Genomic DNA, 27,943 nt, shown 5'->3' with positions numbered 1-27,943 from the left:
TCATGGAAACTCTGAGCGGCCCACAGCCGCTCTTGGCAGTCACCCAGATGCTCACAGCGCTGCCAATTTGTCTCTCCTCAGTCATGACTGGTTTTTTTTCCCCTCTTCCCTGTTTTATTGACTCAAACCTTCGTGATGGTGTCCTTGGGGCAGATCTGAAGCTCGATGATGTTGTATCTTGTATCATTGAGGCACCTGGTGGTCCTGGTGAAGTGGGTAGTACTAACCCATTTCACAGATGAGGAAAGTGAGGTCTGACGAGGTGAAGTGACTTGGGGCCAAGATCACCCACTCAATCAGGGGCAGAGCTAGATTTTAACAATAAAAGAACAATAACAGTTGCTGTGTATTGGCACTGAGGGGAGCCAGATGCTGTGCCGAGCACTGTGCAGGCATTTGCCCATTCGGTCCCCACAATGACCCAGGGGAAGAAGCTGCAATTATTATTATCACCCCTTAACAAAAAGCCTTAAGTACATGTGCAGAAAAGTCCACAAATCATAAACTGGACCCAGCCATGAAACCAGCATCCAGGTTAAAAAATAGAACAACTGACACACCACTAAAAGCACAAGTGATAAAAGAGAAGATTGATAAATTGGACTTTATAAACATTTAAAACTTTTGTTTCAAAGGATACCATCCAGAAGTGAAAAGGCAACACACAGGATGGGGAAGATATTTGAAATCATCTATCTGATAAGAGTCTAGTACCCAGAATATATAGAGAACTCTTACAACTCATTAATAAAAAGTCAAATAACCACATTTTAAAATAGGGAAAGGACTTGGAGACATTTCTCCAAAAAAGATATACAGATGCTAATAAACAAAAGAAAAGATGTTCAACATTATTAGACATTAAGAAATGAAGGTTAAAACCAAAAAGAGATGCCACTTCAGAGCAACCAGATGGCTATAATCAGTAAACAGATAATAAGTGTGGGCGAGGATGTGGAGAAGTTGGCACACTCATACACTGCTGCTGGAAACATAAAATGGTGCAGCTGCTTTGGAAAGCTGTTTGATGGTTCCTCAAAAGGTTAAACATAGAGTTACCATTCCATTCAATTCCATTCCTAGTGGAATTAAAGAAAAAAACCATATGTCCACCCAAAAAGCTGAACATGAATACTCATAGCAGCATTATTCATAGTAGCTTAAAAGTAGAAACAACCCCCGCACCCCCCCACACAAAGTAGAAACAACCTAAATGTCCACCAACTCATGAGTGGGTAAATAAAATGTGGTATATCCATACAATGGAATATTATCCAGCAGTAAAAAGGAATAGAGTACTGATACATGCTACAACATGATGAAACCTGAAAACACTATCTTAAATGAAAAGACCACATATTCTATGATTCCATTCTATATGACACGTCCAGAATAGACAAACAGACAGAAAATAGATGAGTGGTTGCCTAGAGTCACGGGATGGGGAAGGGTGGGGTCAAGAGGATAGGGAGTGACTGCTAATATTTTCTTCTGGGGATGATGAAAATTGTTATAAAATTATATTATGATGTTGGTTGCACAACTCAAATATACTTAGAACTACTGAATTGTACACTTTAAATAGATGAACTTTATGGTATGTAAATTATATCTCAATAAATTATATCTCAATAATTATATCTTTTTAAAAATAAAAAGATACTCCATGCCTTTTTTCATGCAATACCTGGATTGCCCCTACCTTCTCCTTGCTATCTGAATGCCCTCAAAATAGCTGACTGCTAAGGCCCAACTCAAATGTCATTACAAAGATTTCCTTGATCCATTCCCATCAGAAGTAATCTCTTTCTCCTCTGAATTGCCACATTAACTTACATCATTCACTCAGAGATAATTTACAAGGCACCCATCATGTGTCTGGCACTTATTACATTTCACATGATTATTTAAGTCCTCATTTCATCTCTGCTACTACACTGTAACCTTTTGGAGGGAGGAGATTGTATCTTGTTCCCTTCTGTGTACTCAGAACCCGCCAAGTGACTGGCACACAAAAGGCATTCAAGAAAGGTATACAGATTTCATTCTACATTTCCTTTTTCTCATATCAGCTTCCTCCCAGGACACAGCTTCTCAATGGGAGGTTCCAGGCCTGATGCATCATTGTATCCCCCATAGAAACTGCCTAGCACTTAGTAGGTTTTTTTTGTTGAGTAAACACAAAATGATTAAATGATGAATGTGGCTTTAATTTCCATCGTAACTGTCGGCCAAAGTTTTTGAAAGGAGGTGAGACTTACATCCAGGTGTGGAGGATGGGTAGGGACAAGTGAGGATTTGCAATCCAGATAGGGAACAGCAAGAAGGAAGGAGTACGATCTTGCAAATATCTGCATGGTACAGGAAAGCACAAATGGTGCCTAGAACAATTAAAAGAGAACCAAACAGAACTTCTAGAAATGAAAACTATTAATAACTGAAACTTAATACTCAATGATTGAGCTTGATAGCAGATTAGACAGAACTGAAGAGAGAATTAGAGAAGCAGAAGATAAATGATCCAGAATATACCACAGAGAAATAGACAGATGTAAAACATGAAAGAGAATTGGGAAGGCATTGAAGACAGGGCGAGAAAGTCTAAAATATGTTTATTAAGAGTTTCAGAAGGATGTAAGAGAGAAGAGGCAGACACAATAATTGAAGAGATAATGACTGAGAACTTTCCAAAACTGATGAGAGCTAATCCACAAATTCAAGAATCCCAACAAACCCCCAGCTAAATAATAAGAATAAATCCATGTCTAAATACATGACAGAAAAGCTGAAGAACATTAAACACAAAGAGAAGAATCTAAGGAGCATCTAGAGAATACAATAAATTACCTTCAAAAGAATGACAGGTGATGCTGACTTCTAAATAGCAACAATGGAAGCCAGGTAATGGTGAAATGCTATCTTTGATGGGCCAAAAGAAAACAGCTACCCAAATAAAATTCTATACCCACCAAAATGTACTTCAAGAACAAAGTTTAAATAAAGACATTTTCAGACAAACAAAATCAGAACTTTCTGCTCATAGAACCTCATTAAATTCTAAAGGATATACTCTGTGTAAAAGCAATATTAACCCTGATGGAAGGCTTGAGATAAAAGTAGAAATGAAGAGCAAAGAAACTGATAAATACATCTGCAGGTCTATCTGAACATTAACTATATATAAACAATAATATTAATGTCCAGTAGAATTTCTTTCTCTCTTTAGTATTTGATAGAATTATAATACATGAAAACTACGGCATATATGTCAAAGTAGCATTGCAGTGGCTGGGAAAAGATAAAAGGTACTGATTATATAAATTTAAATATTCATGTTGTAATTTCAAGGACAACATTTAAAAAACAGAAAAGATGTATAATCTCCAAGCTGGTCGAGAAGGGAAATAGAATTAAAAAATAATCAATTCAGAATAGCCAAAAAGAATAGAAAAATAACATAGAAAGGGTGAGATGAAAAGAAAACACAAAATAAGCGAGTGGATTTACACCCATATACATCAATAATTATATTAAATATCAAAAGACTAAATGCTTCAGTTAAAATATAAAGATCGTTGTATAGCTTGGATTTGAAAAATACAACTATACGTGGTTTACAAGCAGCATACAGGAAACATAAGGATATATAAAGACTGAAAGTAAAAGGATGTAATAAAATATAGCTTACAAAAGAATGGTGGTGTGACTATATTAACATAAAATAAAAGAGACTTTATCATTAAAAGTATTACTAGAGATAAGAAGGCTGTTGTATAATGGTAAATGTTTTAATTTATAAGAATATATAACTATCTTAATTTTATATACACCTAATGACATAGTTTCAAAACAAAAATTGATAGAATGATAATTCAATACATCTCTCTCAGTATTTGACAGAACATGGAGACAAGTCAGTATGGATATAAAAGATGTATTTATCAGATAGGGATAGGTTATGCCTCAGTAACAAAAAACTCCGAAGTCTCAGTGGCTTGGTTCAACAAAGGTTTATTTGTCAGTCACACAAAGTCCAGTGAAGTCAGGCAATTCTCAGGACAGTTCTCCTCCAAGGAGTGACCCAGAGATCCAGTCTGCTCTCATCACATGCCTCTGCCATCTCACTCTGTAGTTCCCACAGATGCTTCTAAAGAAGAGAAAGTGTGGAGGAAGCACACTGGCTCTTAATTGCCTTGGCTCAGAAGTTACACATATCATTTTCATTCACATCTCTTTAGCTAGAACTGGTCACACATTCTCTCCCATCTCTAAGTATACTGAGAAGTGCAGTCTGCCTATGTCTCCAGAAAAGAGAGGAAACCCAGGCCGGAGTGGGAACCTATAGTCTCTACTCAGAGGATTTGAACAAAACAGTGAAAAAACTTGACCTAACAGACATACATAGATAACTCTGTGTCCAACACCTTATTTTCAGACACATAAAACAATTTACAAAATTTGACTATAACCTGGGCTATAAAGCCAGTCTCACCAAATTTCAAAGAACCAAAATCATATAGAGCATATTAGCTAACCAGCTATTTCTTATAACTAAGGTATAAATCAATAATAAGAGATAATTAGAAATTTCCATATGCTAGGAAAATTTTAAATACACTTCTAAATAATCTATGGGTTAAAGAAGAACTGATAAAGGAAGCTAAAAAATATTTTGAATGAACTGATAGCAAATTAATTCATATAAAGATTTGTGAGTGTAGGTAAATCAGTACATAGAGGGAAATTTATAGTCTTAGATACATATGTCAGAGAAGAAAAGAAGCTGAAAATTGATAAAATAAACATCGACTCCAAGAAGTTGTAAAAAGAATGTCAAGGCATGGGACTTCCCTGGTAGTGCAATGGTTGGGAATCTGCCTGCCAATGCAGGGGACACGGGTTCGATCCCTGGTCTGGGAAGATCCCACGTGCCACAGAGCAACTAAGCCCATGCACCACAACTCCTAAGCCTGTGCTCTAGAGCCCACGAGGCACAACTACTAAAGCCCCCACAGCTAGAGCCCGTGCTCCACAATGGGCAAAGCCACCATAATGAGAAGCCCGCGAGCTGCAATGAAGAGTAGCCCCCCACTTGCTCCAACTAGAGAAAAGCCTGCGCGCAGCAATTAAGACAGAACGCAGCCAAAAAAAAAAGGAATGTCAAGACAAATTCAATAAATGTAGGAAGAAGTAAATAATAAAGGCATGAACAGAAAATAATAAAATAAGAAAGCAAAGATTAAAACAGAGCCAAAAGACAGTTCTTTGAAAAGGTAGTAAAATTGATAGACCCCTGAAGGAAACTGGTCTAGAGAAAAACAGAACTGGCACCAAGAAAACAATATTAGGAATAAAAAGTGGGACATCACTACAGAGGCTGCCAGCATTAAAGAAAAATGAGGGTATTCTGAACAACTTTGAGTCAATACATTTGAAAGTTTAAATGAAACGGACAACCTGGAAAGGTGTAATATACCAATTTTGACTCAAGACAAAATAGAAAACCTAGAGAGTCCTCTAATAATTAAGAACACTGAAAATCCCTTTCATTAAGAAAACTTTAAGTCTAGATGGTTTCACTGGCCAGTTCTATCCAACATTCAAAGAAGAAACAATTTTAGCTTCTAGAGAACAGAGAAACAGTAAATAATCCCCAATTCATTTATGAGAGTAACATAACCTGCCTACCAAAACAGCAAAAGGATACAGCAAGAAAAGAAAGTTACAGGCCAACTTTACTCATAAATATAAATGAAAACTCCTTAATAAAGTGTTAGCCACATAAATCACTATATAAAAGGATACCACAAAAGTGCGCTAATCCCAGGAACACAAGGTTGATTTAACAATAGAAAATCTATTCATACAATTCAGCACATAAACTGATTAAAGGACAAAAACTACACGCAGAGAACCATTTGATAAAAAATTTATATTTAGTCATGATTTTAAAACTAAAAAAAATGACAATCTACAACATTATGAACAGAAGGGAATTACCATAACTTGATAAAGATTATGTCTGTGGCTACCATAATTAATGGTAAAATATTGCAAGCTTTTCCTTTTGAGATCAGGACGTCAAGGATGCCCACTGCACCCATTTTATTCAACATTTTACTGGCAGTCTTATCCAGTGCAGTGAGGCGAGAAAAAGAAATAAAAGATGTAAGAGTTGGAAAAGAAATAAAAGTCATCTTTCAAAGGTGCTATAATTAGTATATATAGAGAAACCCCAAATGATCTACAACTATGTTATCTAAATTAACAAGAAAATTTAGCATTTTTATTGGATTCAAAATAAACATATTAAAAATATGTTTCCATATAATCACCCACTGAATTATTGAAAGAAGCTACTGGGGGGAAGATCTGCACTTGGGGGACAAGAAGGTCTTCTGAACGTTCGGAGATAAACCTGTCGGAACAGGCTACCCTGTGTGTGAGTGAGCTTCCCGTCACTGGAAGGGTTCAAGCAGGGACAGGATGGCCTGTGTCCAGGGGTGTTGGAGAAAGAAACTGGGCTCAGAGTGAGAGGCTGGTTCTCCCCAGGCTGGACCTCAGCTCTTCTCACACTTGTCCCTGGGAGGCAGCCTCTCTCCTTTCTTCTGGTTCCTCTCAGAATCAACTTAATCCTTCGGTAAAGTGGGTAAAATAAACCAGGATTTATGGCTCCAGAACATGTTGTAACAATCCCTAATCTTATCGCTGTCCACTTCCTTCTCCTAGGCTTTCCTTTCAGAGAAAACCCACAACGGCATTTCTCTTGCCCTGCCTCCTGCCCCCGCCCCCGGCCCCACCAGACTTATCTACCAAGTTCAAGTTCTGTGGCAAACGGAACAGCTCCCCCGATGGCTGTAGGTGCCGGCCTAGGGGCTTCTCCACAAGCACAAACTTGAGTGGGTTCACCCTGTTCAAAGCCTTCAAAGTCTCCCCGCTGCCTAGAGTCATGGTTTTTTTCCAACAACAGACCCCTTTGATAAGGGCAAATCTTTCCTTGCAAGTAGCACCCCACTGAGTATTTACTCGGTTCCCAGCACCGTGCTAAGGCTTTACGGGCTTGATTCATGGAATCCCCCATGAGTCCCCATGAGGTAGGACCTATTATTAGCTCCCCAGGTCACTAAGTGGGGACTTGGGACTGGGACTTTCTCAGTTCAGGCCACACACTCTGAAACACCATGCCATCTGGTTTGGTTTGGTTTGGTTTGGTTTTTGTAACTGTTTTTCCAGTGAAATTTAACATAGTCCCTTAAAGGCACAACACAAAGGCACAACACGGAACAGTGCAGCTGCTTTCACTGGAGCAGGGATGGAGGGCCTGGACTTCTCAGCTTTGCCACCTTATCCCCCAAAGCAGCTCCCCCATACCACCCAGCCATCATCCATAATCCTCACCAGAGGGGCCCAGGAGGTAGAGCACATAAGCATGCAGACCTGGGTCAGTCCTGTGCTCTCTAGCTACCTGACCTTGAGCCTTGGTTTTCTCACCTGCAAAATGGGGCTAATAGGCCTTCCTACTTTCGTAGGGTTATTGTGAGGATTAAACGAGATGGTGAATGTAAGGGTTCATCATCCAGAAGGTGCTGCATACATGTTGTTGGTGGTCTCTGTGGATTGGGGTAGCCCCTCGGCACCTCCCTCTGGACTCTCAACATGGCAAACCGGGGGCCGTGAGCTCTGGAAGATGCCGCAACCCAGGTTCACGTCACCTGTTGAAAATTCATCCTCTGGTCATAGCACTTTGCCGGGCCCACTGTGCCTTTACCTGATTGGTCGCTGTCTGTCTCCCCCCAAGAATCTAAGTGCCATGAGGACAGGGATTGTTTCTGGTTTTGCTAGCTGCATCCATAGTGCCTATCACCAGGGGGTGCTTAAGAAACACCTGTTGAATTAAAAAAAAATTAAAGTCCTTGGGAAGATGATAAAACTATAACTCTGAAACATAATTTGTTAGAATCACAGAACTCCAGGGCTCAAAGGGGGCTCAGAAACCAGCCAGACAATTTCCTCAGAGGAAACTGAAACACAGGGACAGAGAAGGACTTCCCGGGATGCAGAGTGAGTGAGAACAGGACAAGAAGCCAGGCCTCTGTGTGACCCCCTCACCTGCCATTTCCCATCTGTCATAAGCCCCACTTACCTTCACCATTGGCACTTGACGAATGCTAACTGATCACCTCCATCAGCCCTAAGATCTTGGCACAAAAACTCCAGAAGCTGCTGGCAAAGCCTCCTTTCCGGTAAATTCTTTTCTTAGCTCTGGAACTACTGGTTCCAAAGATGCACAACCGGTTCTGAAAATAGCCATTTCACCCCAAATTAAGAACAAGCCCTGTTTTTGAGGATTCTCAATTTGGGGTTCCTCTCAGGCAGAGTTCTAGACCATCTGAGTTGGCAGGGACCTGAGATATTCTGGGCCAATTCCAGAAGGGGAAACCGAGGCCAGAGAAGGACAGAGACTTTCCCAAGGTCACACAGGGAATCAGTGACAGGGCTGGGACGAGAACCTGGGCTCTCCACTCTCTGGCCAGTGCTCCTGTCTCTACAGCAGGCTGTAAGTAGTCGGACTGGATTAACTTGAAGGTACTTGCAGGCTCTGATCTGAGGCTAATAGAGTCTTCTTTGAACAGGGGTGTGGTCTTCTTCAGACTGTGGTCAGCTGTGCAAACTCCTGTCACAGGTCCTCAGCACAGAGTAACTTTCTACGTGCAAAAATGACAATATGGCATTCCAAAACAAATTGGCATTCCAAGGACAAACTGATATTCCAAAAAAACAAAATTCCAAACTGGTATTCAAATTAGTTGCCAACATTAAAAAACTATTTTTACATGCAAATCCAGGATTCCACATTCTCTTAGAAAAATCAGACAATCTGGTAATACTGATCTTCCCTTCCGGCGTGCGACACTTGGCTGAACTACACAGCGGTTGTCACACATTTGCCTGTCCACAGCTGGCCAAATTGCCTCCTTCCTATTGCCTCCCCAGGTCCTGAAGGCATCTGAGTTTGCAGCCCCTGTTCTATTGAGATTTGCGAATCCCCTCTGTAACTATTCCCCAGATAAGGGGTCACGTAGGCACTGTTTGTTGCCTCCAGGGAGTTTGCTTCCAGTCTGTTCCATGGTTGGCCACGTAGATGGTGGTGGGGAGAGAGAGCTTGATTTGAACCATGGCCGATCTGAATTCATGTATAACAGGTCATGCTGTAATGTACTTCCAAAGCCTAATGAACTTTAATTACCTCAGAACCAGGACTGAACATGCTTGTTTTGGTTGAGGCAGATAAGAAGGCCCCTCTTGGAAATGACTTCATAGACTGTCAAGCCATTGAAATGAAATCCAGATGCCATTGCATTCTGGGCAAACTAGGGGTCAAGTCTGGATGGCCCTTTGGAAGTTTTGAAGGCAACCAGTGCCGATATCAAGAGGGTCTGGAGGTCTGTCTTCAGGTTCTTGAGCAATGACAGCACTCAGATAAATAATGCCCTTCTATGACCTTGCCAGGGGCTGTCACCACCAACCCGTGTTTCATAATCCATGGAGGTGGGGGAGGTTTAGAGTAAAGACAGGCCGCTGAGCAATCCATCAGGAGGTGGCCCAGGAAATCTGGGCAGACACTCTTAGAGAGTTCTTGGCAAGCTTCAAATTTTGGAACTTTAAAAGCAATGGCTTCGTTCCTACCACACGTATCAGCAGTCAAATCTCAAAGCCAACAGCAATATTAGAGTCCAGGAGTATTCGATATGGGAGAGCCCTTGTATGTTTCATCTCGTCTAACTCTCTACCTTAATTGAGAAGTACCCTACAGCACCCCGGACAAGAAGGGTCAGCCAGCCTTGGTGGGGCAATGTCTTCCTGATAGTGGGTCAGAAGCTGTCCCCACTGAAACGTCCAACTCCTGTCCCCACTTTTATCCTCAAAATAAGAACCATTTTTATGCCTGCCTTTATCTATGTACATTGAGCACCACCATACTTGCCCTCTCATCTGCAGGCTAAACTGTTCCAAGTCATCCTTCCTGGGAGGCCTTGATTTTGAGGCCTAGCTACTGTCCTGCAATTGGCCAGTGCCCCTTTTCAGCATCTTTTCACAACAGCTGTGACTTTAAAAGGACACAGTTCTTGCTCTATGGCCTCCAGAGAAGCACGGCTGAGTCCAGCTGTACCACATCCCAGGCTCACATGCCCAGTTTGCACTGATTGTTCCATAACAGTAAACGGCTTTTAGTTATTTAACAAACACTCATGTAGCTCAGCTTACTTTAGCAATATTCATTAAATCCCCATAACCCTCGGAGTTACGAGTCTATTATTGTCATCCCTGGTGTACAGATGATGAAACCAAGACACAGGGGAGTAAAGTCACTCGGCCAAAGTACCAGTTAAGTGGGGAGGCTGGGGGGCTTCCCTGGTGGCGCAGTGGCTAAGAATCCACCTGCCAATGCAGGCGACACGGGTTCGAGCCCTGATCTAGGAAGATCCCACATGCCGAGGAGCAACTAAGCCGGTGCACGCCACAACTACTGAGCCTGTGCTCTAGAGCCCACGACCCACAACTACAGAGCCCGCACGCCTCGAGCCCGTGCTCCACAACAAGAAGCCACCGCAATGAGAAGCCTGCGCACCGCAACGAAGAGTGGCCCCCACTCGCCGCAACTAGAGAAAGCCCTCGCGCAGCAATGAAGACCCAACGCAGCCATAAATAAAATAAAATAGAATACAATTTAAAAAGTGGGGAGACTGGGACTCAAACTCAGATCATTGGAGTCTGGAGCTGGTGCCCGTAACCTCCCTGTGCTGCCTCTCTGTGCAGTTGTTCATGTTAAGCACAGCGATGAAGATCTCTAGGGAGATCTGGAAATACTTTGTCTCCTGGGTAAGTCAGCCTCAACCTGAGATGTGAAGTGACTTGCCTTAAGTCACTCCATTCTGCAGTGATGGAGTTGGGACTTCACCTGGGTTCCAAGTTCAGGGCTCTTTGCTCTAGCCTAGAGCATGCCGAGTGGACTCATCAGATTTAATTGAAGGGGAATCCTCCAGGGGAGCAACATCACAAAGATCCTACCCAGGGAAGTGAAATGCATTCTAACCTGGCTTTGAGCCCACATGCGTATCTAACAGTCCACAATTACCCAGTGGGTTCCTGGTCCAGGGAGACAAAAACTAATTAACCTAAGCATCTGATATTTTGAAAGTGCACGTTAGGAAATACATGGAGACCTCATTAATTCATACCCCAATAATTCAGCAGTCATCATGGTCTCTTGTTGGGCTGAAGTACATATTACATTAACCCAGAGATGGGCAGACTTTTGTAAAGGGTCAGATAGTAAATATGTTGGGAAATGTGGTCATACACAGCCTGTTGACTCCTGCACAGCTGCATGAACGTGTTCCTGGGGCCTGAAACATTTCCTAACAGGAAGGTAAGGAGCCCTCACAGCTAGTGCTGGGCATATCACCTTGTTTGCAAATATCTTTCCCCTGCTAACAGGTTTGATGTATATGTCTTTGTTCTGCTTAAGTGGCATCTGGCCAACCCCACTGCTTATATCTGTTCCTGGGGAGAGGGAACAGGGTCCTCCTCCTGCAGCACAATGAGGGGCACATGCAGACCATCTTCCTGTGTCAGCTGCAGGACAGGACCCGCTGACCATGGGGAACCAGTGCTATTAAAGCAGGTCTCGCTTTCTTCTGTGAGTAAAGCATCATTCCATCTAGTGCCTATGTGAGCTGTGTCTTACTTGGTGACTCCGACACCTGAAACCATGCACCTTAAATTTCTTACTATCTCTGCCTTTTAATTGAGGTATTTAGACATTTAATGTGATTATTGATATGATCAGATTTTAGCATATCACCTTGCTATTTGTTTTCTACATGTCTCATCTATTCTTTGCTTCATTTTTTCCTTTTTCTGCCTTCTTCTGGAATATTTGAAAATAATTTTTATGATTTCATTGCATCTCCTCTGTTCACTTATTAGCTACAGCTGTTTGTTATTTTCATGGTTGTTTTAGACTTTGCAGTGTATATTTTTACCTTATCACATTCTACTCTCAAGTGACATTATAACACATCACGAATACTATAAGATCCTTATAAAAATACTTCCATTTCTCCCCCTTCTGACTTTATGCTTTTGTTGTCATATATTTTGCTTTCTTGTATGTTATAAAACTCGAAGTACATTATTATTTTTGTTTAAACAATTATCTTTCTTTTAAGATTTTCTTTTTGATGTGTAATATTTTTGAAGACTATTGAAATTGTTACAATATTGCTTCTGTTTTATGTTTTGGTTTTTTGGCCACAAGGCATGTGGGATCTTAGCTCCCTGACCAGGGATTGAACCCACACCCATGCATTGGAAGGCGAACTCTTAACCACTTGACCACCAGGGAAGTCCCTCGATTATCTTTTAAAGACATTTAAATTATAAGAAAAAAAATTATATACTTCCCCATGGAGTTATTTTCAGTGCTCTCCATTCCTTTGTGTAGATCCAGATTTCTATCTTGGTATCATTCTTCTTCAGATACCATTTCTTATTGTTCAGGTCTACTGGTGATGAATTATTTCAGCTTTTGTTGCTTTGAAAACATTTTTCTTTCATTTCCATTTTTTTCTCTCTTTTTAAAAATTAAAGTAAAATTGACTTACAATATTAAATTAGTTTCAGGGATCAAAACAATATTAAATTAGTTTCAGGGGTACAATATAGTGATTCAATATTTTTATACATTACAAAGTGATCACGAGAAGTCTAGTTAACATCTGTCACCATACAAAGTTATTCCAATATTATATTCCCCATGCTAAACATTACATCCCATGACTTATTTTATAATTGGAAGTTTATACCTCTTAATCTCCCTCACCTATTTCATTCCACACTATCCCCTCTGGCAACCACCAGTTTGACCTCTGTATCTATGAGTCTGTTTCTGTTTTGTTTGTTCAGTTTGTTTTTTAGATTCCACGTATAGTGAAATCATATGGTATTTGTCTTTCTCTGACTTATTTCACTTAGCATAATACCCTCTAGGTCCACCCATGTTGTCACAAATGGCAAGATTTCATTCGTTTTTATAGCTGAGTAATATTCCATTGTGTATATATACACCACATCTTCTTTATCCATTCATCTGTTGATGGGCATTTCGGTTGCTTCCATATCTTGGCTATTGTAAATAATGCTGCAATGAACATAGGGGCACATGTTTCTTTTAGAATTAGTGTTTTTGTTTTCTTCACAAAAATACCCAGAAGTGGAACTGCTGGATCATATGGCAGTTCTATTTTTAATTTTTTAAAGACTCTCCATACTGTTTTCCACAGCAGCTGTACCAATTTACATCCCCACCAACAGTGCACGAGGGTTCCCTTTTTCTCCACATCCTCACCAGTACTTGTTATTTCTTGTATTTTTGCTGATAGCCATTCTGACAGGTATGAGGTAACATCTCATCGTGGTTTGATTTGCATTTTCCTGATGATTAGTGATGTTGAGCATCTTTTCATGTGTCTGTTGGCCACCTGTCTTTGGAAAAAAAGATCTATTCAGGTTCTCTGCTCTTTATTTTCCTCTGCCCATTTAAAAAAAAAATAGGGTTGTTTTTTTGATGAGTTATATATTTTGGGTATTAACCTCTTTTTGCCAAATTGTTCACACACACCTTCTCCCACTCAGGTTTTTGAAAAATTTCCTGATTTAACAATCCATTGCTTGTTTAGTAGCATATTGTTTAGCCTCCATGTGTTTGTGTTTTATGTAGTTTCTTTTTTCCTTGTATTTTATTTCTCATCTCATACCATCATGGTCAACAAAGATGCTTGATATGATTTCAATCTTCTTAAATTTATTGAGACTTGTTTTGTGGTCCAGGACGTGATCTATCCTGAAGAATGTTCTATGTGCACTTGAAAAGAATGTGTACTTTGCTGCTTCTGGATAAAATGTTCTATAAGATATCTACTAAATTAATCTGGTCTAATGTGTTGGTCAAGGCCAGTGTTTTCTTACTGATTTTCTATCTGGGTGATCTGTCCATTGATGTAAGTGGGGTGTTAAAAGTCCCCTACTATTATTGTGTTACTATAAATTTCTCCCTTTATAGTCATTATCTGCCATATGTATTTAGGTGCTCCTCTGTTGGGTGAATATATATTTTAAATTGTTATATCCTTTTGTTGGATTGATCCCTTTATCATTATGTAATGTCCTTCCTTGTCTCTTGTTACAGTCTTTGTTTTGAAGTCTATTTTATCTAATCATTGCTACCCCAGCTTTCTTTTAGTTTCCATTTGAATGGAATTCATTTTACCATCCCCTCACTTTCAGTCTGTGTGTGTCTTTAGATCTAAAGTGAGTCTTTGTAGGCAGCATATACATGGGTGTTGTTTTTTTATCCATTCAGCCACTCTGTCTTTCATGGAGCATTTAGTCCATTTACATTTAAAGTAATTATTGATAGGTATGCACTTATTACCATTTTGTTTGTTTTACGGTTGTTTTTGTAGTTCCTTTTTTCTTCTTTTGTTGTCTTCCCTTGTGATTTGATGACTATCTTTAGTGTTGTGTTTGAATTCCTTTCTCTTTTTTTGGTGTGTGTATTATAGATTTTTGGTTTGTGGTTACCATGAGATTCATATATAACTATGTAAATATGATTATTTTAAGTTGATGATCTCTTAAGTTCAACACATTCTAACAACCAAGCATTTTTATTCCTCCTATCCATATTTAATGTTTTTGACATCATATTTTACATCTTTATGTTTTCTTTATCCCTTATTTATTGTGGATATAGATGATTTTATTACTTTTGACTTTTAACCTTCCTGCAAGCTTTATAAGTGATTGATCTACTATCTTTACTATATGTTTGCCTTTACCAATAAGATTTTTCCTTTTATAATTTTCATATATCTAGTTGTAGTCTTTTCTGCCTAGAGAAGTCCCTTTAACATTTCTTGTAAAGCTAGTGCTGAACTATTTTAGCTTTTGCTTAACTGTGAAACTTTTTAAAAATATTTATTTATTTTCTTTATTTTTTTGGCTGCATCAGGTCTTAGTTGCAGCACGCAGGATCTTCGTTGAGGCATGCGGGATCTTTCATTTTGGCATGCAGTCTCTTCGCTGCAGCGCTCAGGCTTCTAAATGTGGCGCGCGGGCTTCGCTCTAGTTGTGGCGTGTGGTTTTCTCTCTCTAGTTGTGGCGTGCAGGCTCCAGGGCACATGGGCTCTGTAGTTGTAGCTCACGGGCTCCACAGAGTGTGGTCTCTGTAGTTTGCAGCACATGCGCTCTCTCATTGAGGTGCGTGAGCTCAACAGTTGTGGTGCGTGGGCTTAGTTGCCCTGTGGCGTGTGGGATCTTAGTTCCCCAACCAGGGATCAAACCCACGTCCCTTGCATTGGAAGGCATATTCTTTACCACTGGACCACCAGGGAAGTCCCTGTGAAACTCCTGATCTCTCTTTCAAATCTAAATAATCGTCTTGCTGGGTAGAGTATTCTTGGTTGTAGGTTTTTTCCTTTCATCACTTTAAATTTATCATGCTATTCCCTTTTGACCTGCAAAGTTTCTGACGAAAAGTCAGTTGATAGTCTAATGGGAGTTCCCTTCTATGTAACTGGTTGCTTTTCTCTTGCTGCTTTTAAGATTCTCTCTTTATCTTTTTTTGCCAGTTTAATTATAATGTGTCTTGGTGTGGACCTTTTTGGGCTCATCTAGTTGGGACTTTCTGTGCTTCCTGGACCTAGATGTCTGTTACCTCTCCTAGGTTACAAAAATTTTCAGCTATTATCTCTTCAAATAGCAACCCCCCCTTCTCCTTCTGGGTCCCCTGTAACGGAAATGTTAATATGCTTGATGTTGACCCAGAAGTCTCTTAAACTACCTTCATTGTTTCAAATTATGTTTTTCTTTGTTCTGTTCAGCTTGGGTAATTTCACTGTGTCTTCCAGTTCACTGCTCTGTATCATCTAATCTACTGTTGCTTCCTTCTAGTGTATTTTTAAATTTCAGTTATTGTATTCTTCAGCCCTATTTAGTTCTTTATATTTTCACCCTCTTCATTAATCTTCTCACATGTTCATTCATTCTTCTCCTGAGTTTGCTGAGTGTTGTTATGATCATTACTTTGAACTCTTTAGGGCGTAGACTGATTATCTCCACTTCACTTAGTTCTTCTGGAGTTTTGTCTTGCTCCTTCGTCTGGAACATATTCCTATGTCTTCTCATTTTGCCTGTGTTTATTTCTGTATATTAGATAGGTTGGTTATGTTTCCTTATCTTAAAGAAGCGGCCTTATGTAGATGTCCTATGGGGCCCAGCATCACACTCCCCTCTGGTCACGAGAGCTGTATGCTCTAGGGGTGTCCCCTATGTGGGTGGCATGGGCCCTTTTGTTGTAACAGGGCCTACTACTATGGGTGTGCTAGTAAGGGGGTGCTGGGCCCTGGTCTGGTTGGCTGCCAGGCCTTGCCTTGTGCAGTGGTGGGCTGGGTTGGGTCCTGGGGCAGCTGACTGCTTGGTCTGGGGGGTCCTGGGACTGGTGCTGGTCTGCTGGCAGGTGGGTAAAACCCTGGCACTAATGGGTCAGAGAGAAGACTGCAAAGTGATGCTTGCCACCACCAGTGTCCTCATGGTAGAACAAGCTGCCCCAGATGGCTGCCTCCAGTGTCTGTGTCCCCAAGGAGAATCCCAATTGCCTCCTGCCTTTCCAGGAGGCTCTCTAAAGTTAGCATGAGGGTCTGATCCAGGATCCTTTCAAATTACTGCCTCTGCACGGGGACCTGGAATATGTCAGATTTTGTGAGTGCCATTTAAGAGCAAACTCTCTATTTCCCACAGCTCTCCAGCTCTCCTGTATGCAAGCCTGTTGGCCTTCAAAGTCAATGTTCTAGGGCTTATCTTCTCAGTGCAGGACCCCTAGGCTGGGTAGCCTGATGTGGGGCTCAGATATCTCACTCCTTGGGAAGAACCTCTGCAATTGTGATTATGCTCTCAACTGTGTGTCACCTACCTGGGTGTGTGGGTCCTGGATTTACTGTATCTTCACCTCTCCTACCCACCTTGTTGTAGTTCTTTATGTCGTTAGTTGTGGAAAATCTTTTCTGCTAGCCTCCAAGTTGTTCTCATAGATAGTTGCTCTCTAAGCAGTTATAATTTTGGCATGCCTGTGGGAGGAGGTGAGTTCAGGGTCTTCCTACTCTGCCATCTTGGCCACACCCCCACCCATTTTTTAAGGACATTTTTGCTAAATACAGAATTCTACATTTCCCCCCCCCTTTCAACACTTTAAAGGTGTCATGCCATTCCTTTCTGGTTTGCATAGTTTATGATGAGAAGTCTGCTGCTACTCTGATCTTTGTTCCTTGGTATATGTTTCTTCTTATTCATTATCAGTGGTTTAGCAATTTCACTATGATGTGTCTTAGGATGTTAAGTTTTTTTCATGTTTGTTCTTCTTGAGGACTACTGAGTTTCTTGGACCTATGCCCCTTTAACATTTTTATCATATTTGGGGAATGGCCATTATTTCTTCAAATATGTTTTCTGTCTCTTTCTCTCTTTCCTCTCCTTCTGGTATGTATTTCTGACAGTTGGTATTGTTTCACAGGCTACTCTTTTCATTCCCTTTCCAGTATTTTCTCTTTGTGCTTCATTTTGAATAATACCTATTTCTGTGCCTTTAACTTCACTGATCTTTTCTTCTGCAGGGTCTAATTTCTTCTGCTGTTAATCCCATTCAGTTTATTTTAATTTCAGATAGTCTATGTATCATCTCCAAAAATTTGATTTGGATTTTTAAAAAATACATTCTATGTCTTTCCTCATTATGTTCATGTTTTCCTTTATATCTCCTTGAGCATTTATAATGTTAATAATATCTGTTTAAAATCTTTGTCAGCTAATTCTATCATCTGTGTTGTTTTGGATCTGTTGAATTATTTTTCTCCTGGTTCTGATCATATTTTTCTGCTACTCTGGTGATTTTTTTTTGTGCCAAATATAATAAACTTTACATTGTTGAGTGTTGGGTTTTGTTGTATTTCTTTAAACAGTGCTGCACTTCGTTCTGCCAAGCAGTTACTTGCAGATCAGTTTGAGGATTAATACTGAGCTTGTTTTATGGCAGGCTAAAAGCAACCTTTACTCTAGGACTACTTTAGCCCCACCACAAAGGCATGACCTTTTCAGGATTCTATCCAACACTGTGTATTACAATGTCTCTTCTCTGGCTAGCAGAAACTTCAACTATTCCCAGATCTCTGTGAGCCCTGGGAATTACTGCTTTCTGTTTTTTCTTTCTCTGGTGGCATGGAGTTTCGTCCCACATATGTCCTGATCAGAACTTACCTAAGGGTCAAGGGAGCCCTCTGTGGATCTTCTGAGCTCTGCCTCTATGAAGCTACCTTCTCTCTGTTATTTCTCCATGTAAATTTTAGCTGCCTCAGCTTTCCTGAACTCTGACCCCTGTCTCCCAGTTCAGTGATACAGTGGGCGTCTGGTTCCCCATCTCTGTGAAGACTGGAAAAACCTAAATGAGTAAGATGGGCAATTCCCCTCTTCCTGTGTGTTTTCCTTCTCTCAGGGAGTCACAGCCCTGAGATGTCCCAATGCTTCCTGATGTCCAATGTCTGAAAACGTTTGTCTCGTATATTTTGTCTGCTTTTCTAGTTGTTTATGGCGGAAGGCAGTTCCCACAGCACTTAATCCTTCATGGGTGGAACTGAAAATCTCTATCCTAGTTGTTTTCACCATTGGTTTATACTTTAAAATATCATTTAACTAATAGATGGTGACTTCATTAAAAGTTGTTAGAGACAATTTAAGAAAATTGTGTTGGGAGTTAGTTCATGAATATTTTTGAGTTTCACAATTCTACCAGGAAGTTAGGCTCTGTCAAGATTTTATGAAAAGTTGAACTAGGAAAAGATCTTCAAGGTTAGCTCGAATTGATCAAGACACAACCCATTACTTAACCTTTAAATTCACTTTTTAAAGTGTTCAAGATTTTGACAAGGGTGCCAAGACCACTCAAGGGGAAAAAATAATCTCTTCAACAAATGGTACTGGGTGAGATAACTGAATATCCATAAGCAAGAATGAAGTTGAACTCTTACCTCACACTGTACACAAAAACTAACTAAAAAATGCACCAATGACCTAAATATAAGAGCTAAAAGTGTAAAATCCTAGAAGAAAACATAGGAGTAAACTTTCATGACCTTGGATCTGCAGTGTTTACTTAGATATAACACCAAAAGCACAAACAGCACAAGAAAAAATAGATCATAGACTTCATCAAAATTTAAAACTTATATACATCAAAGGACACTATCAAGAGAGTGAAAAGACACCTGCAAGATAGGAGAAAATATCTGCAAACCATGTATCTGGTAACAGTCTAGTATCCAAAATATATAAAGAACTCTTACAACTCAACAACAGAGACAACCCAATTCAAAAATGGGCAAAGGACCTGAATAGACATTTCTCCAAAGATATACAAAGAACATTAAGCACATGAAAAGAAGCACAATGTCATTAGGAAAATGCAAATCAAGCCCACAATGAGAGAGCACTTCATACCCACTAGGATAGCTATTGTTATGGGTTGAATTGTGTCCCCTCCCCTGCAAAATATGTTGAAGTACTAACCCCTGGTATCTGAGACTTTGACCTTATTGGGAAATAAGGACTTTATAGATGTAATCAAGTTAAGATGAGGTGATTAAGGTGGGCCTCAATCTAATATGACTGGTTTACTTATAAAAGGGGGAAATTCGGACAAAGGCACAGAGGGAAGATGGCCATGTGAAGATGGAGTCAGAGATTAGAGTCATGCTACCACAAGCCAAGGAATGCCTGGGGCTACCAGAAACTGGAGGAGGCAAGGAAGGATCCTCCCCTAGTGACCTGGAGGGAGCATGGCCCTGTGAACACCTTGATTTTGGATTTCTAGCCTCCAGAACTGTGAGACAATGAATTTGCTGTTTTAAGCTACCCAGTTTGTGGTACTTTCTTATGGAGCCCTAGGACACCAACACAGCTATAATTTTAGAAATGGAAAATAACAAGTGTTGGCAAATGTGATGGTTAATTTTATGTGGCTGGGCCACGGTGCCCCTATATTTGGTTGAACATTATTTTGGATGTTTCTGTGGTGTTTTTAGGATGAGATTAACATTTAAATGGATGGACTTTTGAGAAAATCAGATTACCTTCCACAATGTGAGTAACCCATCAAAGGTCTTAATAAAACAAAGACTGACATCTCCCCTTGAGCAAGAAAGAATTATGCCGGCAGACTGTCTTTGGACTAAAACTGCACCTATTTCTTGGGTCTCCAGGTGCTGGCCTACCCTGCAGATTTTGGACTTACTAAGCCTCCACAACTGTGTGAGCAAATTCCTTAAAATAAATCCCTATCTATCTACCTACCTATATCAATATCCTATTGATTCTATTTCTCTGGAAAATCCTAACACAGCAAAGATGTGGAGAAATTGGAACCCTCATCCATTGCTGATGGAAATGTAAATGGTGCAGCCATTGTGGAAAATCATTTGGTGGTTCCTCAATTAGTTAAACACAGAGTTATCATATGACCCAGGATTTCCACTCCAAGGTATATATCTAAAAGAATTGAAAACAGGTGTTCAAACAAAAATTTGTACAAGAATATTCATAGCAACACTATTGACAATAGAAGATAAAAACAACTCAAATGTCCATCAACTGACTGATAAATATTGATGGATATCCATACAATGGAATATTGTTCAACCATTAAAAAAATAAAATTCTGATACATGCTATAACATGAATGAATGTTGAAAACACTATGGTGAGTGGACAAAGTCAGATGCAAAGATCACACGTTGTAAAATTCCATTTATATTAAATATCCAGAATAGGCAATTTCATAAAGACAAAAAGCAAATTAGTGGTTGCCAGGGTGTTGGGAGTAGGAGTGACTGCTTAATGACTATGGGGTTGCCTTTTGAGGGGATGAAGATATTCTAAAACTAGGTTGTGATGGTTGCACAACATCGTGAATGTATTAAATACCAATGAATCATACACTTTTAAAATGGCTAAAATGGTTAATTTATATTGCGCATTTTACTACAATTTTAAAAAGTGTTCAAATATACAGAGAAGGATAATTCTTGAACTTACTAATTAAGAAACAAATTGAAGATGTGGAAACGGAACTTTTTAAGTTAACAAAAATAAAACAACAAATCAAGAATTAAAGGTTGGGCTTCCCTGGTGGTGCAGTGGTTAGGAATCCGCCTGCCAATGCAGGGGACATGGGTTCGAGCCCTGGTCCGGGAAGATCCCACATGCCACAGAGCAACTAAGCCTGTGTGCCACAACTACTAAGCCTGTGCTCTAGAGCCCGCGAGCCACAACTACTGAGCCCGTGTGCCACAACTACTGAAGCCTGCACGCCTAGAGCCCGTGCACCACAAAAAGAGAAGCCATCGCAATGAGAAGCCTGAGCACCACAACAAAGAGTAGCACCCGCTCACCGCAGCTAGAGAAAGCCCGTGCGCATCAATGAAGACCCAACGCAGCCAAAAATAAAATAAATAAAATTTAAAAATTAAAAAAAAAAAAAGAATTAAAGGTCATAAAATATGTGTAACCATTGCGATAAACAAGTAGTCTTGTGGAACTACAATCACAAAGCAAGTTTTGTCTCCTACCATCTCCTGAAATCCAACTTGTGGGACTAGCGTATCCCTTAGTTCTAGAAGAAAATCAGGCCTTGACAACTTCTCTAGTCAATCTTACATCATCATCATAATATCATCCTGTAGTCACACTTAAGATGCAAAACAGTCTCAGTTCAGAAGTTTAAACGTCCAATTCCATTATAATAAAAATGGCTTATCATTTGAAGTTGAGGCCTTCTCTGGGCCTGCTGCAGACCATAAGCCAGCATCAGGGAAGTGAGGCCTTCTTTGTGTATTAAGGCTTCTGACCCTCCTGGGGTAGGGCTGTGGGAGTGAGGAAATGAAGGCAAAGCAAGAAAACAGCCTTAGTTGAGGCTTTGTGCTGACTGGGCACTGACTTGGCAAGAGTTTAACTGTCTTTCTCATGTGGGCTCCTCCAACGCTCCTCAGGGTGGCTCATCCGTCCTCTCCTCTCTCCCTGTCATGCCATCTTCATGCCCCAGGGAGCCCTCAAGGGTGACGACTTCCCCATGACTCTGCTTTTTGCTCCTTCATCAGCACCGCGAGTTGGAAGTTCATCTCCTGGAGTAAACCCTCGGCTCTTGCTCAGGCTCTGAGATGACTGCGTGCCAGTTCTATTGCACGCAGCCCACATCTGGTGCTTGGGAGGCAGAGACACATCCCTGGCCCAACAAGCTCTGGGAGTGGAGGCTGCACCCACCTCTGCCACCTCTCCTTTGCTCCATCATCAAAGCACCCAGCCAGCCACTGGTATCTCATCCTTTAGATTTTTCCAGGCCAGGGTCTGTACAGTCTATCAGATTGTCACCCTACAGGGGATGCACATATTAAGCTCCAGTGAGGCCCTTTTCCCTAGCCTTGAGGTGAGCACAACTGGCACCCATTACTCTTGCTGAGGAGACTCCAAACACACAAATGGCTCTCTTCAAAGAAATCCCCACCAAAAATTCTCCTTCTTCAACTCTTTTTTTTTTTTTTTTTGGTGGTACGCGGGCCTCTCACTGCTGTGGCCTCTCTCGTTGCGGAGCACAGGCTCTGGACGCGCAGGCTCAGCGGCCATGGCTCACAGGCCTAGCCGCTCCGCGGCATGTGGGATCTTCCCGGACCGGGGCACGAACCCATGTCCCCTGCACCAGCAGGCGGACTCTCAACCACTGCGCCACCAGGGAAGCACTCCTTCTTCAACTCTTAACTCTTCTTTTATATCCTTGATGTGGGTGAGGGAGTTTAAGATGACTACAGGTTTTCGACCACCTCCATTATAAATACAGCATATGGTATACTTATGTGGTATCTATTGCTGCCTTGCAAAAAACATCTATTTTAACCTCTTGTTGCATGTGCATTTAAATAACTACAATCATCTGAATATAGTAACAGCTACTATTGAGCCCCTACTTTGTCCCAGACATGGTACTAGGTCCTTTTTACAAACATCTCATTTAAAGTTATTAACAGGTATGCTTATAACTACCTTATCGATTTCACGAGTTCATACAGATAACTGGCATTTAAAAATCTACAGAGTGAGGTATTATTAATAAGATTCTCAATAGGAAGAAATATTCTGAAAGCCTAGTCACAGAACTTTAGATCTGGAAAGGACTTCATAGGTTAGTCAACCACACTCATTTCCTTTAAGAAGCAGCTGAGGTCCTGAAAGGCTGAGGGACTTGCCGAAGGTCATCACAGTGAGAGGAGATCAGAAGATGGGGGTTATCATTTGCTACAGCTGCCTCTTATTTTAAAAAGTATTAGGTAAATTCTAATGCATACTGCTAATTTTAAGATTTATCAAACCAGGGGTAGAAGTGAATTCTTAATGTAAAATAACTGTCTCAGAGTCTTAAAAAATTGAACAAACTGGGCTTCCAACACTAGGTAAAGCTGTGCGAATCCTAATATACTGTACAGGAGAATAAAGGATTCTTAATTGAATCTGTGCCTCAGAGTGGAAAAATGATTTTTAAATGGAAAATCCCACAGCGGTGGCGATGAGAAATGAGTTTAGCTAGATGAATGATCTTAAGAGAAAGCAAGAGAGCAAACCAGGTTGGAGGGTGGCTTTTTCTTAAAGATCTCAAATAAACCAAGCGCAGACTGTTTGTCCCCAGACAGTGAGCTACTGTGCTTACTCTCATCTTCCTAGTCTTGGCACTGTCTCGTGTTTTGATCCTCACAGGCTCCAAGATTTCATGTAAACTTTTTAAAAAATAAGCGTTTACAGCACGATGATGATATTATTACTCTATCTATCAAATACTATGGAGAACCCAGAAAATGCCATCCAGCATTCTCAGACTTCAGTCCTGCATTCTCCTGCAAGACAACAATCATATGCTTTAGGGCTGGCAGGTGTCCAGAAACAATTTAGTCCAATACACTTCAAAGATAAGAAAACTGAGGCCCAGAGAGGAAAGCACCTTGCCTAGGAAGGTCACACTGTTAATGGCTCTAATCACAGAGGTTAAGCATTTTGACAGATTCATGAACTCTTGGGTAGTTAGTTCCATCCTCAGCTCTGAGGACCTCAGAGTCACATTTTGTAGCCTGAAGTGCTAATTAAACCAGAGGAATTATGGACTTACTATTTATAGGCAGGAGTGAAGACATTAACTAGGCCATGAAACCTGGGGACACAGAAGGAGATCTTGTCTCCTGAGATTCACATATTACATTCAACCTTTATATTTTAAGACAGAACTTGGTTAATGCATAGCCTCAACTTTCCAAATCTGATCTTCATCTTGGGTTGCATTTAGCCTTGAAGGACCAGGGCTACAGCAGTTTTTTTGCGTCATGAGATAAACGGGATAAACTGGTAACTGTACTTCTTTTGGTAAATGCTGCCCTCACCCAGTAAGAAAGGTTAAAATCATCCTTCTAAACATATCAATTGCTTCAAAGGAAAGTATTTCAAACCATTTTTTGTTATTTTGAGTTTTAACCAGTAATAGTCAATATGCTCTCACCGAATTTAAAAGTGAAAAGAAACCTACAAAAAATGTTTTTAAAAGACATATCACTTGGGTTTGCAATTATCTCATGTTTATTTTACTGTTCAGAGTGGTTTTCACTGTACTGCCAAAATCAAATCTCTCTTACGAGGCCTAGTGGTACGAACAGAAGTGCTGAAATCAAAGAACCTGCAAGTTTTAATCTGTCGGAGACCGTGTGGTACTAGGCAAAGAGTCATTTAACCTCTCTCCATCAATCCCACTTCTGTACAATGAAGATAAAACTATGAAGGTATCTCTCCTGTGTACTGTGTGAATTGGCTAATTAAAGCTAATTAACCCCCTGGAAAGAACCAAAAAATACTATCTAAGTGCTGAGTATTTATGGGCTACTAAACAGTCACAAAAACTCCTAAGAGACAAGACTCTGCAGAGACAGCACAATCTCTATTGATGATTACTAATTACCCACTGATTACAAACAAAGCTTTGGGTGCTCCCTAACAGGGGAGGGAAAAGAAACATTACACAATGTCATTCAACAACACCATCTTTATTCAAAAATATATATCTATGAGACATTTCAGAATATACTGCTACCGCCAATGGCAGCCTATACTTCTAAATAAAGTCCTAAATTAATATACAAATTTAAGCTTTAAAAATACTCTTTAAGAAAAAAAAAGAACAAAAAACAAGGGAAGATTGAAGACTTTCTGAGAATGAAGACCTGAAGGAAAGGTCCTAGAGGCCAATGGATGCCCTAAGTATAGGAGAACACAGAACAAAATCCACCCACCCCGCCCTGCCGGATCACCTCACACATACAAGGAGAAAGGTTCATTTAAATTAAACAAATGAAGTAGAGAATTGAGTTAAAAAACAAAACAGAACTAACTTCCTTACAGGAAGTCCACTAGTAACAGGTGTTAAGAGGCCAACACATTCATTTACATAACTGCTAAAGTTTCATTTCTTGCTCTTGCTGTAATAATTATGCACCAGTTTCTAGTCAAAGACTCAATCAGATAAAACACAGCAGTGGGCAAAATCCATTATGTTATAATATTTTCATCTAGCTGATGACAGCAGATATCTACTACACCTTTTTGGCTGGTTTGTGGCTGGTAAGACTTTGCTTCCTTGGTGAAAGAAAGCACAGAGTTTGTGCAAGATGGGTCTGTTCAGAAGCAAGCTCATCTGCGGGACTAAAGCAGCACACCACGCGGGGAGGGGGCTTATATGCAGAAACAGCAAAGACTGGAATTTATTCTGCAATTTTAGTAAAAGTCATTTACTGCCCTATGGCCTCTGGGAGAAAAGCTTTATATATAGACTCATTAATTTAATGATGACAGGACAACAGGCAGTGTCAATATGCAAACAACACACAGACCGTATTCAATCTGAAAAATAGCTTAAATGCTACTAGGTTCTACACAGAGTTAAACTGCACACCTGCTATGACTTTTTATCATTTTCACTTCACGGCAGAGTTAAACTGCACACCTGCTATGACTTTTTATCATTTTCACTTCACGGCAGGCAGGAAAGCTTCTTGAAGGGAAGCCTGTTACACTTTTAAAAACAGACGTTATGTTCTAACACGCTGAACATGTAAAATTACATGTAATTGGCTTGTTGGTAATCCTGAAAAGAGCAACTCAAAATAATGGAGATTCTGAAGCCCCCTCCACTGAATTCCTTTTTATATAGCTTTTGGATTTCAGCCTCTGGGCTATAATTCCTGTTACACTATTTGGGCAAATTGTTTTCTGCCCTTTCCAATGTCAAAAATAAGCCTGCCAAATTAGCATGATTTACAGTCAGCAGGCCTAACCTTTACTAAAAGCAAGGTAATAATCCTCCCTAACTACATTATATAGTCATAATGTCAGCTGGCATGATAATGGAATTAAGACCCCCAATTAATATCCCTCACTTTCCCCCTTCCCGAGATGAGCTATTCAGTAACATCTGACACAAAGTACTCCTCCTCCTAGGGGCACAAGGACACGTGCAGTGGTGTGAAGTGAAGGACAGACAAGCATGCACAGAGTGTCATATTTGCAGGGGAGATTTTCAAGTTTAGTCACCATGCTGTGGACACGTGCCCACGCAGTGAATTAAATGTTAGTGTGTGCCCGACTCCCCAAAAGAAAGGGTCAAAGCAACACCCACGCAGAGCCCGGACTCCCAGAATGCCTTTAGCTTTGGAGGCCCACAGTGCCATTTCTAACAACCGCCTTCACAACCAACTGGGGCAAAGATCATGTTTCGAGGAACGCGCTCTCTGACAGTGGGTGGCACCCTTGATAAGTGCAGCCTGGGAAGGTTGTTGGATAGGAACCTAAAGCAAATAACTTATGTTTAATTCATGCTTGTGATCTGTTAGTCGTTCTCTGAACTATGACTTGATGTCCCAGATCAGCTTTATTGCTAGATCCTCTAGTCTGCTCACACACGCACCTAACCTTTGACTACGCATTGCTAGAAGTCACAGTAAGGGAGGATCCGAGATTTGGCAAACTCTGTACGGCAAAGTTGCTCAACAGCCGTGCCTCCAACCTCTGGGGTGGATGGCGGCCAGGAAAGCCAACTACTCCAGAAGTGAGTCCCTCAGCAGAAGTTCAAGTGAACTTGAACAAGCCCAACTCAGAAAGGAGAAGCTGCTTTCATGACACAATGCTGTCGGGAGAGACAAGATTCTTCTACACATGATTTTCATAACTTCTTGGGTGTAAAGAGAGAGCTAAGAATGGAAAACCAACAGGGGCGTGGAAACATGAAGTGAGTCTGTATGCTTTCCAAATATAAATCTAAACTGGATTCCATTCGCCACTGTCCTCAATTGTGCTCAACAGGAGAGGCTGGAGAGGAGAATCAGACCCTGCGGTTCTTTCTTGAGGCTGGGGGGGCTGAGCAGAAAGAGGGATAGAACCAGGGGCTACTAGGTTATTTCCAACCATGACTTGCCCTCTTCTTTCTGCTGGTACAGATGGGAGTCTGGGGCATGACACCTGCCTTAGTCAGTTGAAAACAGGTCACCAGCAGAGGGCAGGGGGGCCAAGCCCCCTGTGACGTTGGGCAGCAACGAGAGGTCTGGCAAGCTCTGAATATGGGACTTGAGTTCCTTGCGGACCTGGGTTACCCGAGCAAGCTTCTGTTTATATTCCTAAGGAGACAAAGAGAACACAATGCAGTTAAGTCTGTGTGTGCTGATGGTCAGGTTTAAAGAGGAGATACAGATACTCTCACCTT

The 27,943-nt window shown here is 40.7% G+C and overlaps 1 protein-coding gene across 22 annotated transcripts in view; it reads right to left on the bottom strand.

Annotated features, from left to right (window-relative positions):
* Positions 1–3,995: 3,995 nt before the first annotated feature.
* The window catches only part of RPRD1B (regulation of nuclear pre-mRNA domain containing 1B), a 77,165-nt gene continuing 53,217 nt past the window's right edge, over positions 3,996–27,943 (bottom strand). For 3 of the 22 annotated variants that reach the window (XR_012326291.1, XR_012326292.1, XR_004522178.2), the window contains one exon: positions 27,707–27,857. Coding sequence is in view for 6 of the 22 variants with exons in the window: in XM_019943774.3 (XP_019799333.1) it covers positions 27,708–27,857 (150 nt within the window). In the remaining 16 variants the exon portion in view is untranslated. The other 19 variants (XR_012326296.1, XR_012326298.1, XR_012326303.1 and 16 more) reach the window with 19 other exon arrangements.

The sequence above is a fragment of the Tursiops truncatus genome, chromosome 15, assembly GCF_011762595.2.
Source record: "Tursiops truncatus isolate mTurTru1 chromosome 15, mTurTru1.mat.Y, whole genome shotgun sequence".
NCBI classification, from domain to species: domain Eukaryota; kingdom Metazoa; phylum Chordata; class Mammalia; order Artiodactyla; family Delphinidae; genus Tursiops; species Tursiops truncatus.
This window is presented reverse-complemented; position numbering and strand designations above follow the sequence as displayed.